A 12,838-nucleotide genomic window follows, 5' to 3' on the forward strand; every position below is an offset into this window, starting at 1 on the left:
TAGAAAACATGCAAAACATTTATAACTGAATCAAAGGCAATCAATAGAACATATCAAATTTCTTTATAAATATATGAAATTTTTAAGAGAGCCATTTATATTTTCAGAGAGATAATGACATTTCTTATATCAAACAAAAATCTAGTCAATCTTTATTGATCTTTATTGATTCTTATGACCCTGATTACAATAATAATCTTAAAATTTAACATCAGGTCAAGTCAAAAGGTAATCAGCAAGTGGTGCAAAAACAAACAAAATATGTATCTCAGAAATGATTTACCTTGTGCTTGCATCTAGGCAACTTTCTTATAAACTGGCCTACTTCATAACCACGAAGACAAATTCTACATTGCATCCCTGGCTGTAGTAAGTTAGAACTATCTCTCACTTTCTCCAAAGGAAAGGAATTTATTACTTCTTCAGGGATATCACTACCTATATTGTTACTGTAAAAAAAAATAACATGTTTATTTTTAAAAAGAAAAACTTATACATGTTTGTACTTTCTTCATTTGCTGAATACTGCTACATATGTTCCTCATGTCTAAATTGATTATGATTATATTGTTGTTTAAATCAAAAAGTTTAACATGTTGTAAAATTTCTTGTAAATAGCTGAAACACAATTCACTACTAAATTACAGGTATTGTTTGTTTTAATATAAAATCTTAATTGTAAGTTTATTAAAATAAAAGATAATGATTTTGTACTTTTCAAGTTGCATCAGTAATTCAAAATCTTCTTCTGTGATATCCCTATTGACTAGCTGGTCTGCTACCGCCTGTGGTAGCATGGCTCCATAGGTTCTCTGTGCTGGTCTCCATCGCTGATTCCTTTTCTGTCAAAAATTAAACAAATCATTATAAACATATTATTTTCAGCACAATGCAATGTCTGTAATAACACAAACCCACTATAAACACAAGGTAGCAGTGATTATACAAACCATTACAACTGTACAGTATATCTGAAACACAATGTAATCTCTGTGATTACACAAACCATTACAAATGTATATCTGTAAACACAATGTAATCTCTGTGATTACACAAAATATAACAAATGTATATCTGTAAACACAAAGTATTCTCAATGATTACACAAGAGTGCACACACTGAAATGTCTCGCCTTCTTTACTAATCATTGATATTATGTTGATAGTCCTAAATATAAAGCTTTATTACAACTGTCACATAAACTTAACATAAACCAAGAAAAACTAAACATTGGCCTTTGAACCATGAAAATGAGGTCAAGTTCAGATGAACCATGCCCGGCAGGCATGTACAGCTAACAATTCTTCCATACAACAAATAGTTGACCTATTACTTATAGTTTAAGAAAAACAGACCAAAACACAAACACTTAACACTGAGCAATGAACCATGAAAATGAAGTCAAGGTCAAATAAAACCTGCACAAATGACATATAGATTGTAAAATGTTTCCATACACTAAATATAGTTAATCTATTGCATATAGTATTAGAAAAAAAGACTGAAACTCAAAAAACTTAACTTTGACCACTGAACCATAAAAATGAGGTCAAGGTCAGATGACACCTGCCAGCTAGACATGTATACCTTACAATCATTCCATACACCAAATATAGTAGACCTATTGCATACAGTATAAGAAAAACAGACCAAAACACAAAAACTAAACTATAACCACTGAACCATGAAAATGAGGTCAAGGTCAGATGACACCTGCCAGTTGTACATGTACACCTATACAGTCCTTCCATACACCGAATATACTAGACCTATTGCTTATAGTATCTTAAATATGGACTTGACCACCAAAACTTAACCTTGTTCACTGATCCATGAAATGAGGTCGAGGTCAAGTGAAAACTGTCTGACAGACATGAGGACCTTACAAGGTACGTACATACGAAATATAGTTATCCTTTTACTTATAATAAGAGAGAATTTAACTTTACAAAAAATCTTAACTTTTTTTTTCAAGTAGTCATTGAACCATGAAAATGAGGTCAAGGACATTGGACATGTGACTGACGGAAACTTCGCAACATGAGGCATCTATATACAAAGTATGAAGCATCCAAGTCTTTTACCCTCTAAAATGTAAGGCTTTTAAGAAGTTAGCTAATGCTGCCGCCGTAGCCGCTGGATCACTATCCCTATGTCTAGCTTTCTGCAACTAAAGTCGCAGGCTCGACAATAAAACCATAACAAAACTTTATACTGTTAACACAATGTCATCTGCAATTTGCATAATTTGTTTTTGTTATTTTGTTGAAATACAAGACAAAACTCTTATTGGAGTAAACAACTAGAATGCCACAATATAAACCACCTACCTCCCTAAGGTTACTGAAACAAAAGGTGTTTAAATTTAGCCAAACATTGAAATCGTTTCTTTTTTCTCATTGCCTGTTGGGTTGTTGTCCCCTTGAGGTACTCTTCTCATATCCTTTAATATTCATGGTATTAAACTGACAGATTATAACTATGGTACATTGTGAAGTACATTAAATTTTCAATTTTAAGGTCCATCTATTCAACTAAACAAGTTTCAAAATGTTTTGTTTTATTCTCACTGGAGAAGCAGTTTAAGATTGGGTCAAGGTCATTGAGATCTTTTTTTCAGTTCCAATAAACTGTTACTTACATGTCTATAATCAAAAGGATGTTGTGTATGTATCTGTGTATTGAAGCAAGTCTGACAAAGATTGTATTCAGTACATATACTACATCTGAAAAAACATAAATGCAAATTTTCATTTGATAATTAAGTAACATTATTTCAAGTGAAAGCCATAATCTACATCCTGATATATTAAAAATGAGTAAATTCATATTAGTCCAGATATGACTGAACATGTGTTTTAAACTGTATGCATAACAACTTTAATATTAGTAAATCTAAGACGCAAATTTTAAGTATTGAAACAATGCCATTCTTAAAATAATTGCATTTGTATAAGCGTCTGTATTTCATTAATTGTTTGATCGACTAAAACACTTTATCAAATACATTTTTAAATATATGTATATATTAATCAACTTAAATTCCATTATTTTTTTTAATAGTGAATCAATGAGATAATTATCTAGATACATCTCAGGGATCTCCATGGATGAAAATTGAACGATGGAGGAACTTTCACCATCACAAACCGTGTCTACGCCGTACAGTGTAGCGTGAACGAAAGTATTTCATCCCTCCATATAAGGAATGGTGAACATGCTAATTCATTGCTTATTTAAATTATATTTATTTGAGTTTTCATTATAGAAGTATCCATATTTTCATTAATTAATTGCTGTTTGTAACCATTCAATTGCCAAGCCTTCTTGCTTCCCTCTTAGTCGAGAATGACCAAAAGCTGTCATGAAGATCCCCATGTAGTTTTCTTGCTAATTTTGGTGATTGTTATGGGGGTTAAAAATCATGTGGAGCTTCTTTTTCACGGACACTGTTAAATTCAGAAGTCATGAACCCCTAGCCTGTATGACTGATTTGCAGCAACAACAAAACGAATCGTAATTGTACGGGTTATGTAAAAGGTTGAAGAAATATGTTAAGTAAACGTTGACAAATGAAAAGGTTTTAATGACTTTATCTAGCAAATGGATGCTATGCAACATGCATCTTTTGAGTCTGATGATAAACCAGAAATGCGGATGTATCAATTTGAATGTAAACTACGAAATGAATTCAGAATTTTGATACGGTATTTCTTCACATTTCATATTTAAGTGTTTACTTTTTAACTTTAAAGTAATTCTATATTTTCGTTACAGCAGTACTCTAGTGATTTGCGATGAAATAATATTAATGTGTTACGTCTTATTTTGTACTTCCTAAAAAAGGTGGATGCTGATTGCGTAAGTCAAAATAAAAGCACAAAGCATGTGTTTGACTTGTTTTACTATTTTCTTTGTAACTGGATTATTAATTTATTTATTTTATCTAAAATTATCATAAGAATATGCTGAAACTTATTTGAATAATTCGATAAATGAATCGTGTATATTCAGATAGTATTCTCCTGTCTGGTTTGTTGATCTACCTGTACAAGCTCGGGTACAAGTGATTAGCGATCTTAATCCGGATATCCCTCAGGCGTAAGAACTGTATTGGATTATAATATATAAAAGCCTAAAGGCTATGCAATTACATGCATTTGATTATAATTGCTATTAAAAATGGCGTCGGGCTATTAAAATTGATAACAGTTTTGAACGATGGCGGAAGACAATTTAACGATGGCACGGGTCATTTGGCATCTTTAATCAGGCCATGGAGATCCCTGCATCTATATTTCTTCCCTAAAAGAATACAACCTACCTGTAACATTTTCCTTCTATTGGTGATGCACGACAACTTTGACAACTAGTACCAAGATGTCTGTCCATGCGACCACCTTGTTGGACTCCCATGGCGTTACGAACTTCTTGCTTCAGTAATTCTAATGGACCAAAATCTTCACGACAAAATGGACACTTAATAATAGAATCTCCAGTGGTCTTCTGATGTTCTGCATATACCTTCATACATTTTATGTGTATACTGTTTCCACATCCAAACCTATGAAAATGTAGAAAATAAAATTTAGAGATAAACACAAGATTACTGCTTTTAAAATAGATATATTATAGTTTATAGAAATTTTCAGAAAAAAAGACATTTAGCTTAAATTTATATTTTAGAATTGTCATCTGCAAAATTAAAGATTGAACTATGATATAAAACCACAATCTGGGAATTGTATCAGAAGGAATTAACTGGGTTTCTCTATTCTGAAGTGTTTCAGAAACAAAATCATAGAAGATCAGATATTTGACACCTGATTAACTCCATTTTGCTTCATAGACCGATTATTAGACAAAAGGCATATTAAGGAAGTGTAATTTACACTATGTAGATTTGCATGCTGGGTGATGCATGTACAAATGCATAGCAGGAGATACCTACTCTGTAGACGGTAAGACCAGTGGTCTCCCTCTTTTTATAGTAAATACTATTGGTTAGTTTCGTTTTCAAATTTGATTTGTATGTTCTTAATGGTTTGAACATCTGTAAAGTATAAAGCTACAGCTACCTTAGCTTTCATTTATGTTTTAAAGAAGATGTTTCTTATTAACCTCAACAAGTTTTCAGGCATAACAATTCCATGAATACCTTCATCATACATGTATATTATATGCTAGGAATTAAAAGGGTTATATATAATAAGATTAGGCACATGTGTATGCTATATATAATATCAGCACATACTTGCAGTATGTTACAGGAATATGTTTATTGAGAAGTTCATCTTGACAGATTGGACAACAATCATCATCAGTGATGTCTTTCTGTCTGATGGTAGGTCGGCTATCAGTGGCTGTGGCGGCAGAGGTTCCTGATGTGGACCAACGTCTTACTGGTGGTTTAGGAGGCTGTTTATTGGCATGTCCATGTAGAACCTCATTTAGTTCTCTGTCTACAAGGCCCAGTTGCCATGATACTGGAAATAAATAACATTAATAAACATAATTGTTTTGCCTGGCATACATGTACAAATGCAGTATCAAACTTAGATTGACATGTTGCTACCAAAAACTTAGGTTCCAATAAATAAAATAAATGACCATACAGGAATTGATCAAAATATCAGTTTCTTATCTTTGATCTTTAATTTTCATCATTCTAAAGTAAAGTAATTCAATGAGATTTAAAAAAAAAAAGTCATACTTGGATTATTCTGAGTCACTCTAAATTTCTTTAAGATAAGCCAGCACAAATGTCTGCATAAATCTCTATCCTTCTGAAATTGAGTACAGGTGCATTTGTGGGGATCTCCCAAGTATGCCTGGAAAAAAAACAATGTACAATTTGTATAGTTAGTTTAAAATTAGTAAAATGTACATATTAATAAATGCAGCAAAATAATGGTTTTAATTTAACATGTGCTTTGTATTGCTTGATTGCAGTCTTCATGCTGAGTGGCAGCCCAGGCAGCCTAGGCTTGTAAAATTGCTCTTGGGCCTGTAAAAATCATATCTACAGGCTAACAGAATCTAACTAAAGAAAAAAAAAAATTAGGCTGCGGGCCTGTGGATTTAACAGTTCATCGTAAAGACTGTTGATTTTCTAATAAAATAGATTATTTTCGAGGACAGTATTTGAATAACCACTGATTTTAAGTGGTGTTATCTGAGTATTGAATTGTAAATTGTGAAAATAATAACATCTCCATGCCATCTCAGACTCAGTTACTATTCAGTTTACGATTAAAAAAATACTCGCACCTTAACTGGTTTTGTTTCTCCCTCTTCCTTTAATAAAAATCCAGTAGGGCCTGTTTCTCTTAAGATGTAGATGGTTGCATTGAGGGCTTGACATTGTCTCCAGAATACCAATTCATTGCAAGTCTTCCTCCATGCCACACTCCTAGACATTCTATATAAATATAAGAATATATATGTTAATGCCACACTCCTAGACATTCTATATAAATATAAGAATATATATGTTAATGCCACACTCCTAGACATTCTATATAATATAAGAATATATGTTAATTTATTCATTCATTGCAAGTCTTCCTCCAGGCCACGCCCCTAGACATTTTATATAAATATAAGAATATATGCTTTTGAACTTGAAATCAGTTTTGTCGTAATAAACATTTTGTATAAGTTTCATTGGATAGAGGGAAACCAATATCGAGACGTAAGTATAGAGGGATAAGGGTAAACTGTTATGCCCTATTGCGATACAACAGAGGCATAAAAACAACTTGAATAGGTGTACATGCATACAAACTTTGGTTTTGTAAACTTTAAGTTATACAAGAGTGCACACGCTGAAATGTCTCGCCTTCTATACTAATCATTGATATTATGTTGATAGTCCTAGGTATAAAGCTAAGCTTTATTACAACTGTCACATAAACTTAACATTAACCAAGATAACTAAAAAAAGACCAATGAACCTTGAAAATGAGGTCAAGGTCAGATGAAACATGCCAGGCAGACATGTACAGCTAACAATGCTTCTATACAACATATATAGTTGACCCATTACTTATAGTTTAAGAAAAATAGACCAAAACACAAAAACTTAACACTGTGCAATGAACCGTGAAAATGAGGTCACGGTCAAATAAAACTTGCACGACTGACATAAAGATCATAAAATATTTCCATACACCAAATATAGTTGACCTATGGCATATAGTATTAGATAAAAAGACCAAAACTCAAAAACTTAACTTTTTTTTTTGACCACTGAACCATGAAAATGAGGTCAGGGTCACATGACATCTGCCCGCTAGACATGTACACCTTACAATCATTCCATACAACAAATATAGTAGACCTATTGCATATAGTATGAGAAAAACAGACCAAAACACAAAAAATTTAACTATAACCACTGAACCATGAAAATGAGGTCAAGGTCAGATGACACCTGCCAGTTGGACATGTACACCTTACAGTCCTTCCATACACCGAATATACTAGCCCTATTGCTTATAGTATCTGAGATATGGACTTGACTACCAAAACTTAACCTTGTTCACTGATCCATGAAATGAGGTCAAGGTCAAGTGAAAACTGTCTGACAGACATGAGGACCTTGCAAGGTACGCACATATCATATATAGTTATCCTATCACTTATAATAAGAGAGAATTCAACATTACAAAAAATTTGAACTTTTTTTTCAAGTGGTCACTGAACCATGAAAATGAGGTCAAGGACATTGGACATGTGACTGACGGAAACTTTGTAACATGAAGCATCTATATACAAAGTATGAAGCATCCAGGTCTTCCACCTTCTAAAATATAAAGCTTTTAAGAAGTGAGCTAACGCTGCCGCCGCCGTAGCCGCCGTAGCCGCCGCCGGATCACTATCCCTATGTCGAGCTTTCTGCAACAAAAGTTGCAGGCTCGACAAAAAACTAATTTGATTGATGCTTGACTTGCCAAATTGAACAATTTTTTCACAACAAGATAGATATTGGACACCATAGAGAAAAGGGGATTTCCTGTCTGACGACAAGTTGAAGTTTTGCAGTTCTGAGGTCAAATGTCGCAGATTCACAAAGGTTAAAGCATTCCCATACAGCGATACCTTTAACTTTAAAGGGGTTCTTTAATAATCTATGGCTTCTACTGACCCCATGAGTTTCTAGTTTAGGCACGGGTCCATTGTCAAGATTGAGGCCCCTCATATATTGTGCACAATAAAAAAGTGATTGTTTTTTTACAGGTAAAAATTTCAAGCGGCAGGGTCAGCCGGGAATAGCGATAAGGTGTATTACACATGCTGATTTATCCATATTAGAACTGATTTTCCCATATCATTTAATACACCTTATCGCTAATCCCGGCTGACCCGGCCGCTTGAACTTTTGACGCATACAACAATCACTTTTCCATTGTGGCGTCAGATATTTTGTTTTATGACGTCAAAATTTTACGGGAACCTGTGTGATATCCAGTAATGGCGGACAAATAGCGATAAGGTGTATAATAATTTGTATATTAAAAAATTATTATAGAAATTTACTACTTTAAAAAAAAATCATGTTAGGGTTAGGTTTTAGGGTTAGGGCTTGTGTTAGGTTTAGGTATGGGTTAGGATAAAGTTTGGGGTTAAGAAAAGTTCAGTATAGCTCTTTATGGGTTAGGACCCTTAAACTAAAGTAAAAGAAGGCCAAAAACTTAATTAAGCTTTTTCCAAGGAATAGTGAAAAAATCCCAGTACTGTAATTTAAACTTACATTCTATTCTATGTACTCGAATAGCTTATGAATCTACGTTTTGTTGGGTTGCTGGACGGGCAAATTCAAACCCTTTTTGTACCGTCATCCCTACGGACATACCAATATGATCGCCATATTGTTTACAGCCTCGAGTTGAAATAACTAAGAGGGAAATCGTACTCGACAGTCAATTGCTTACCGCAATCACTTACAACACTGAACCATTTGTATAACAGCTAAATACCCAAAATAAAAATACTAAAATAAAAATATTTCACAGAGACATAACACCTTATTTTCTAGATTGCACCACATTGTACTTTGTATTGCAACGTATCGCAATGCAGTTTCATTGCATCAATTGTGTCATATTACCAATATTCCAATATGATCTCCAATTATTTTATTCATAGATTTTTCGCCCATATTTAAAAAAATTTTTTTTTTAGCATTCTGGGACTTTTATGTTAATACAGTATGTCCAAGGCTTATTGCTTCTGTTATTTTCACTGAAATTTTCTCTATGATAATTTTCGACATATTTGCCAATTAAGGCTTCAGTGCTACTGATGAATATAATTTTTCATGGCCACTATCAAAAAATCTTATTGAAAAGGGTTCATGGTTTTTTGCATAGCTTTAATCCTGATGTCACAGTAACTTGATGATCAAGGATTTCAACAAATTGTACAATACATTGATATCCCTATATATATATACAGTATAGTATTAGTAACTGAATAAAGTAAATGCATGTTCTACTGATGAATAAAGCTTGAAAACAAAGATTTTAACAAAACTCTGCGGGAAAATGTATTTTTAAAACTCCAAATATTTCTGAGTTTAATGATGAAAATTTATTGAAAATTGGTACAAAAAAAGTTTCAAAGAATTTAAAAAAAAAATATATACCAAAAAATAACTGGGACTATAATTACACTAATAGTCCCAGAAAATAATAAGGGGCAATATTGCCTGCAGAAAGAATTACTTAAATCTATGATATGTTGGAACATCATGGTATTGAATCTGAACAGGCAACTTTAAATTAGGAAGAAAACTCTTATTGATATTGTAATTTTCATTTCATTAGTGTAAATGGCTGGTTTTTGGTTAAAACAGTCGAGAGACTTCCATATTAATGATGCTGTCACAGTGTGTCTGTTGTTAATATATAAAAAGAGATTCCGTTTTCACACAATTGGATAATAGACTAGTATCTTTAAAGATTCACATATTTAGTGGGTCTGGTTCAGAAACTATAAATGGTTTTATGTGATATATGTTTATAAAAAAATGATTTTCATCAATACAAAAGTTTTTTCTCTCTCTTGCTTCAATTTTTACTCACTCGGTCTTTCTCGCTACGCCTACAGTATTGTCGTAACCGTGGATAGTGTGGTCGACGAAGTCCAGATTGCATGCATTCTTAAATTGATGTTTTAATAATAGTTCGGCCACTCTTTGTCGAATATTTATGTGAATTCTTGTATTAGTTATTAGCTATAATAACAACATGATTTACAAGTATCGTGTTATAGTAGACGGAAAATCTCGACTGTAACACTTAACCTAAGCAGGAACATATATATATATTGTTAGATATTCTCAGTGTTCCCAGACTTAAGTAACAACTCGCTTGAGATTGGTTTTCATTCCGTTGTTGTGTATGATATAGATATTAGAAGATGTGTAATGAATCCCAAATGAGACAACTTACTAGATATATAGATTGGCTTCCAAGTGTTTTTTAAACCCGATTGTCATACGTAATAAACGGATTTGGGTTTTTTGTCTACTTTATTTTACTGTGTGACAGTCTAACACTTTTAACGGATTTACTAGTAGTCGAAAGAACATTCCATATTAAATCAAATTAATATAGTTTTTATCATTCTCATCATGTAAATATTTTTCGTCGTTATAGCATACTAAATGTTTTCGGTAATAAAATGTACAGTCATTAAATAACACTGTTGAAAATGGGTAAACGTAACCTACTTATTGTACGTTCTATATTTTTCTATTTAATGAAATTAAATTTTGGTTAAACAATTATTTCATTACACATGTATTTTCTTCCGTTGAAATCATTTATGTCATTTATGATATCCAAAACCATATTAGAATCAACAAAAATAGACACAAAGGCAAAATTAGATTAAAATTTTGGAGAAAAAAAATAGATGGAAATCAGACTAAATCAAGTTAATGCAGAAAATACTACTCTCAGAATACTTACTGTTAATTAACATAGCCTCCGTAAATGTAATGTAAAGAAACTAATAATATTTATTTCTATTGTTTTAAAGACTGTTTTGGAAACCAAACCGGATATGCGTTGTTAGATTTGGTAGTGTCGAATTTCATCGAACTTGTTTAAAATAAAGCGTAGTCTTTCGGGCATATATGTTCTGCTTTGTACAAATTCAAAAGTAGAAAATAGATAATAATTTTATAAGTACGTGTGCATTACTCGTGAATTCATTCCGGCTTATAGTGTTTTAAATAGGTTCGCTGTTACATGTATAATTATGTAGTTACATGTACAGTAATTGCAGTTTAGGGAACCGGAAAAAAGGTTACTATTAATGCTTAAATAAAAAAAAAAGGTTTCATTTATATAGAACTATTTCAATAAAAATTAAAAAAAAAAAAAAAAAAAAAAAAAAAAAAAAAAAAAAAAAAAAAACCAGTAAAATAACAATTGTTGAAATCGTTTTCTTCTTTTTCTCTCTCCTAATAATCTTGAATCATGCCTGACAGGCAGATAGGAACAGACAGATGGTAAATCTGATGGTGTTTTTTTAAAATTAATACAAAGAAATTAATACAAAATAAACCCCAAAAAAACCCGCTTGGTTGCACGTCAACTTGAAATGTTTCAATATCATTCAGATAGTTACGATTTCCGAGAGTTCATCCACTTTGATTGGTTATGTTAATTGTATTGTGCCAGAAATATTGAAAATGATCATACTTCAGTTCCAAAATATTTAACAACTGTATATCTGTATCTGTATTGGTACGTGTAAAATCCCATATATACTTTTTTTACACGGTGGAGAAGAGCGCCGTTGGTATGGGCGGTGTTCCTGTAAAGCGGTATTAAATGCCTATACAGAATCAGCATGCAATACCTTATATGGCAGCTGGTTCCACTTGATGATTGTTTCCACAAAGAATATTGAGTGTTTATATCGTGACTTATTACTGTCTGGCACTTTTGTGTGGTTTATTACGTCTCGTTCAATTATATTGTTTGTTTCACAATAAGCTTTGGTTGTTCTTCTTGGTCTTGCTGGAGTGACAAAAATTTCTGTTCGCAAAGCCGGAACCAGACCCTCAACCACCTTGTATATCAGGATCAGACGGAGGCTGTGTCTTCTTTCCTCTAGCGTCTCCATTTCTAGATATCTAGATATCAAGTATGTATTTCGGATAAAAGGAATTTAAAAAGAAAAAAAAAACAAGTTTACGAAATGATAACTTAAATCTACGAAACATGTCGATGCTTGAGGCAGTCGTTTTGAGATTTAATTTGTCTGTAAATTATACTGTCATCTGCGAAAGGTCTGAATTTGCTACGTTTGATGTATTCTGGAAGGTCATGTATGAAGATAAGGAAAAGTATAGGTCCTCAGTGGCGGATCAAGAAATTTTCATAAGTGGGGGCCCACTGACTGACCTTAGAGGGGGCCCGCTCCAGTCACGCTTTAGTGATTCCCTATATAAGCAACCAAATTTTTTCCCAAAAGGGGGGGGGGGGCGGGCCACCTCCACCCCCCCTAAATCCGCCTCTGGTCCTTATACTGTATCCTGTGGCACACCTGATGTGACTGGTATTTTTGAAGATGACATGTTTTCTAAAAGTACTATTTGAGTTCTGTTTGAAAGAAAGGATTCGACCCAGTTTATGATTTGATCTGATATGATAAAGTATTTCATTTTATATTGTAATCTTTTGTGTCACTGTGGTACCTTGTCAAAAGCTTTGGCGAAATCAATGATTATGAGATCTGTTTGTATGTTCTTGTAATTATTTTGTGATAATTCATGAATCAGTGAGGTAATTTGAGACTCACATCATTGTTTTGCCC

General features: G+C 32.8%; 1 protein-coding gene across 6 annotated transcripts in view; it reads right to left on the minus strand.

Moving 5' to 3' along the window:
• LOC143065143 (E3 ubiquitin-protein ligase ZSWIM2-like) overlaps positions 1-8,912 on the minus strand; it is a 28,262-nt gene extending 19,350 nt beyond the window's left edge. For all 6 annotated transcript variants that reach the window (XM_076238522.1, XM_076238521.1, XM_076238518.1 and 3 more), the window contains exons 1-8: positions 8,757-8,912; positions 6,272-6,422; positions 5,715-5,832; positions 5,256-5,487; positions 4,326-4,565; positions 2,643-2,727; positions 715-842; positions 284-449 (exon numbers count right to left, since the gene is read on the minus strand). In XM_076238522.1, coding sequence (XP_076094637.1) covers positions 284-449; positions 715-842; positions 2,643-2,727; positions 4,326-4,565; positions 5,256-5,487; positions 5,715-5,832; positions 6,272-6,421 — 1,119 coding nt within the window. In that variant the 5' untranslated portion in view covers position 6,422; positions 8,757-8,912. The remainder of the gene's footprint in view (positions 1-283; positions 450-714; positions 843-2,642; positions 2,728-4,325; positions 4,566-5,255; positions 5,488-5,714; positions 5,833-6,271; positions 6,423-8,756) is intronic.
• Between the last annotated feature and the right edge of the window lie 3,926 nt (positions 8,913-12,838).

Source organism: Mytilus galloprovincialis, chromosome 2 (genome assembly GCF_965363235.1).
Source record: "Mytilus galloprovincialis chromosome 2, xbMytGall1.hap1.1, whole genome shotgun sequence".
NCBI lineage: Eukaryota > Metazoa > Mollusca > Bivalvia > Mytilida > Mytilidae > Mytilus > Mytilus galloprovincialis.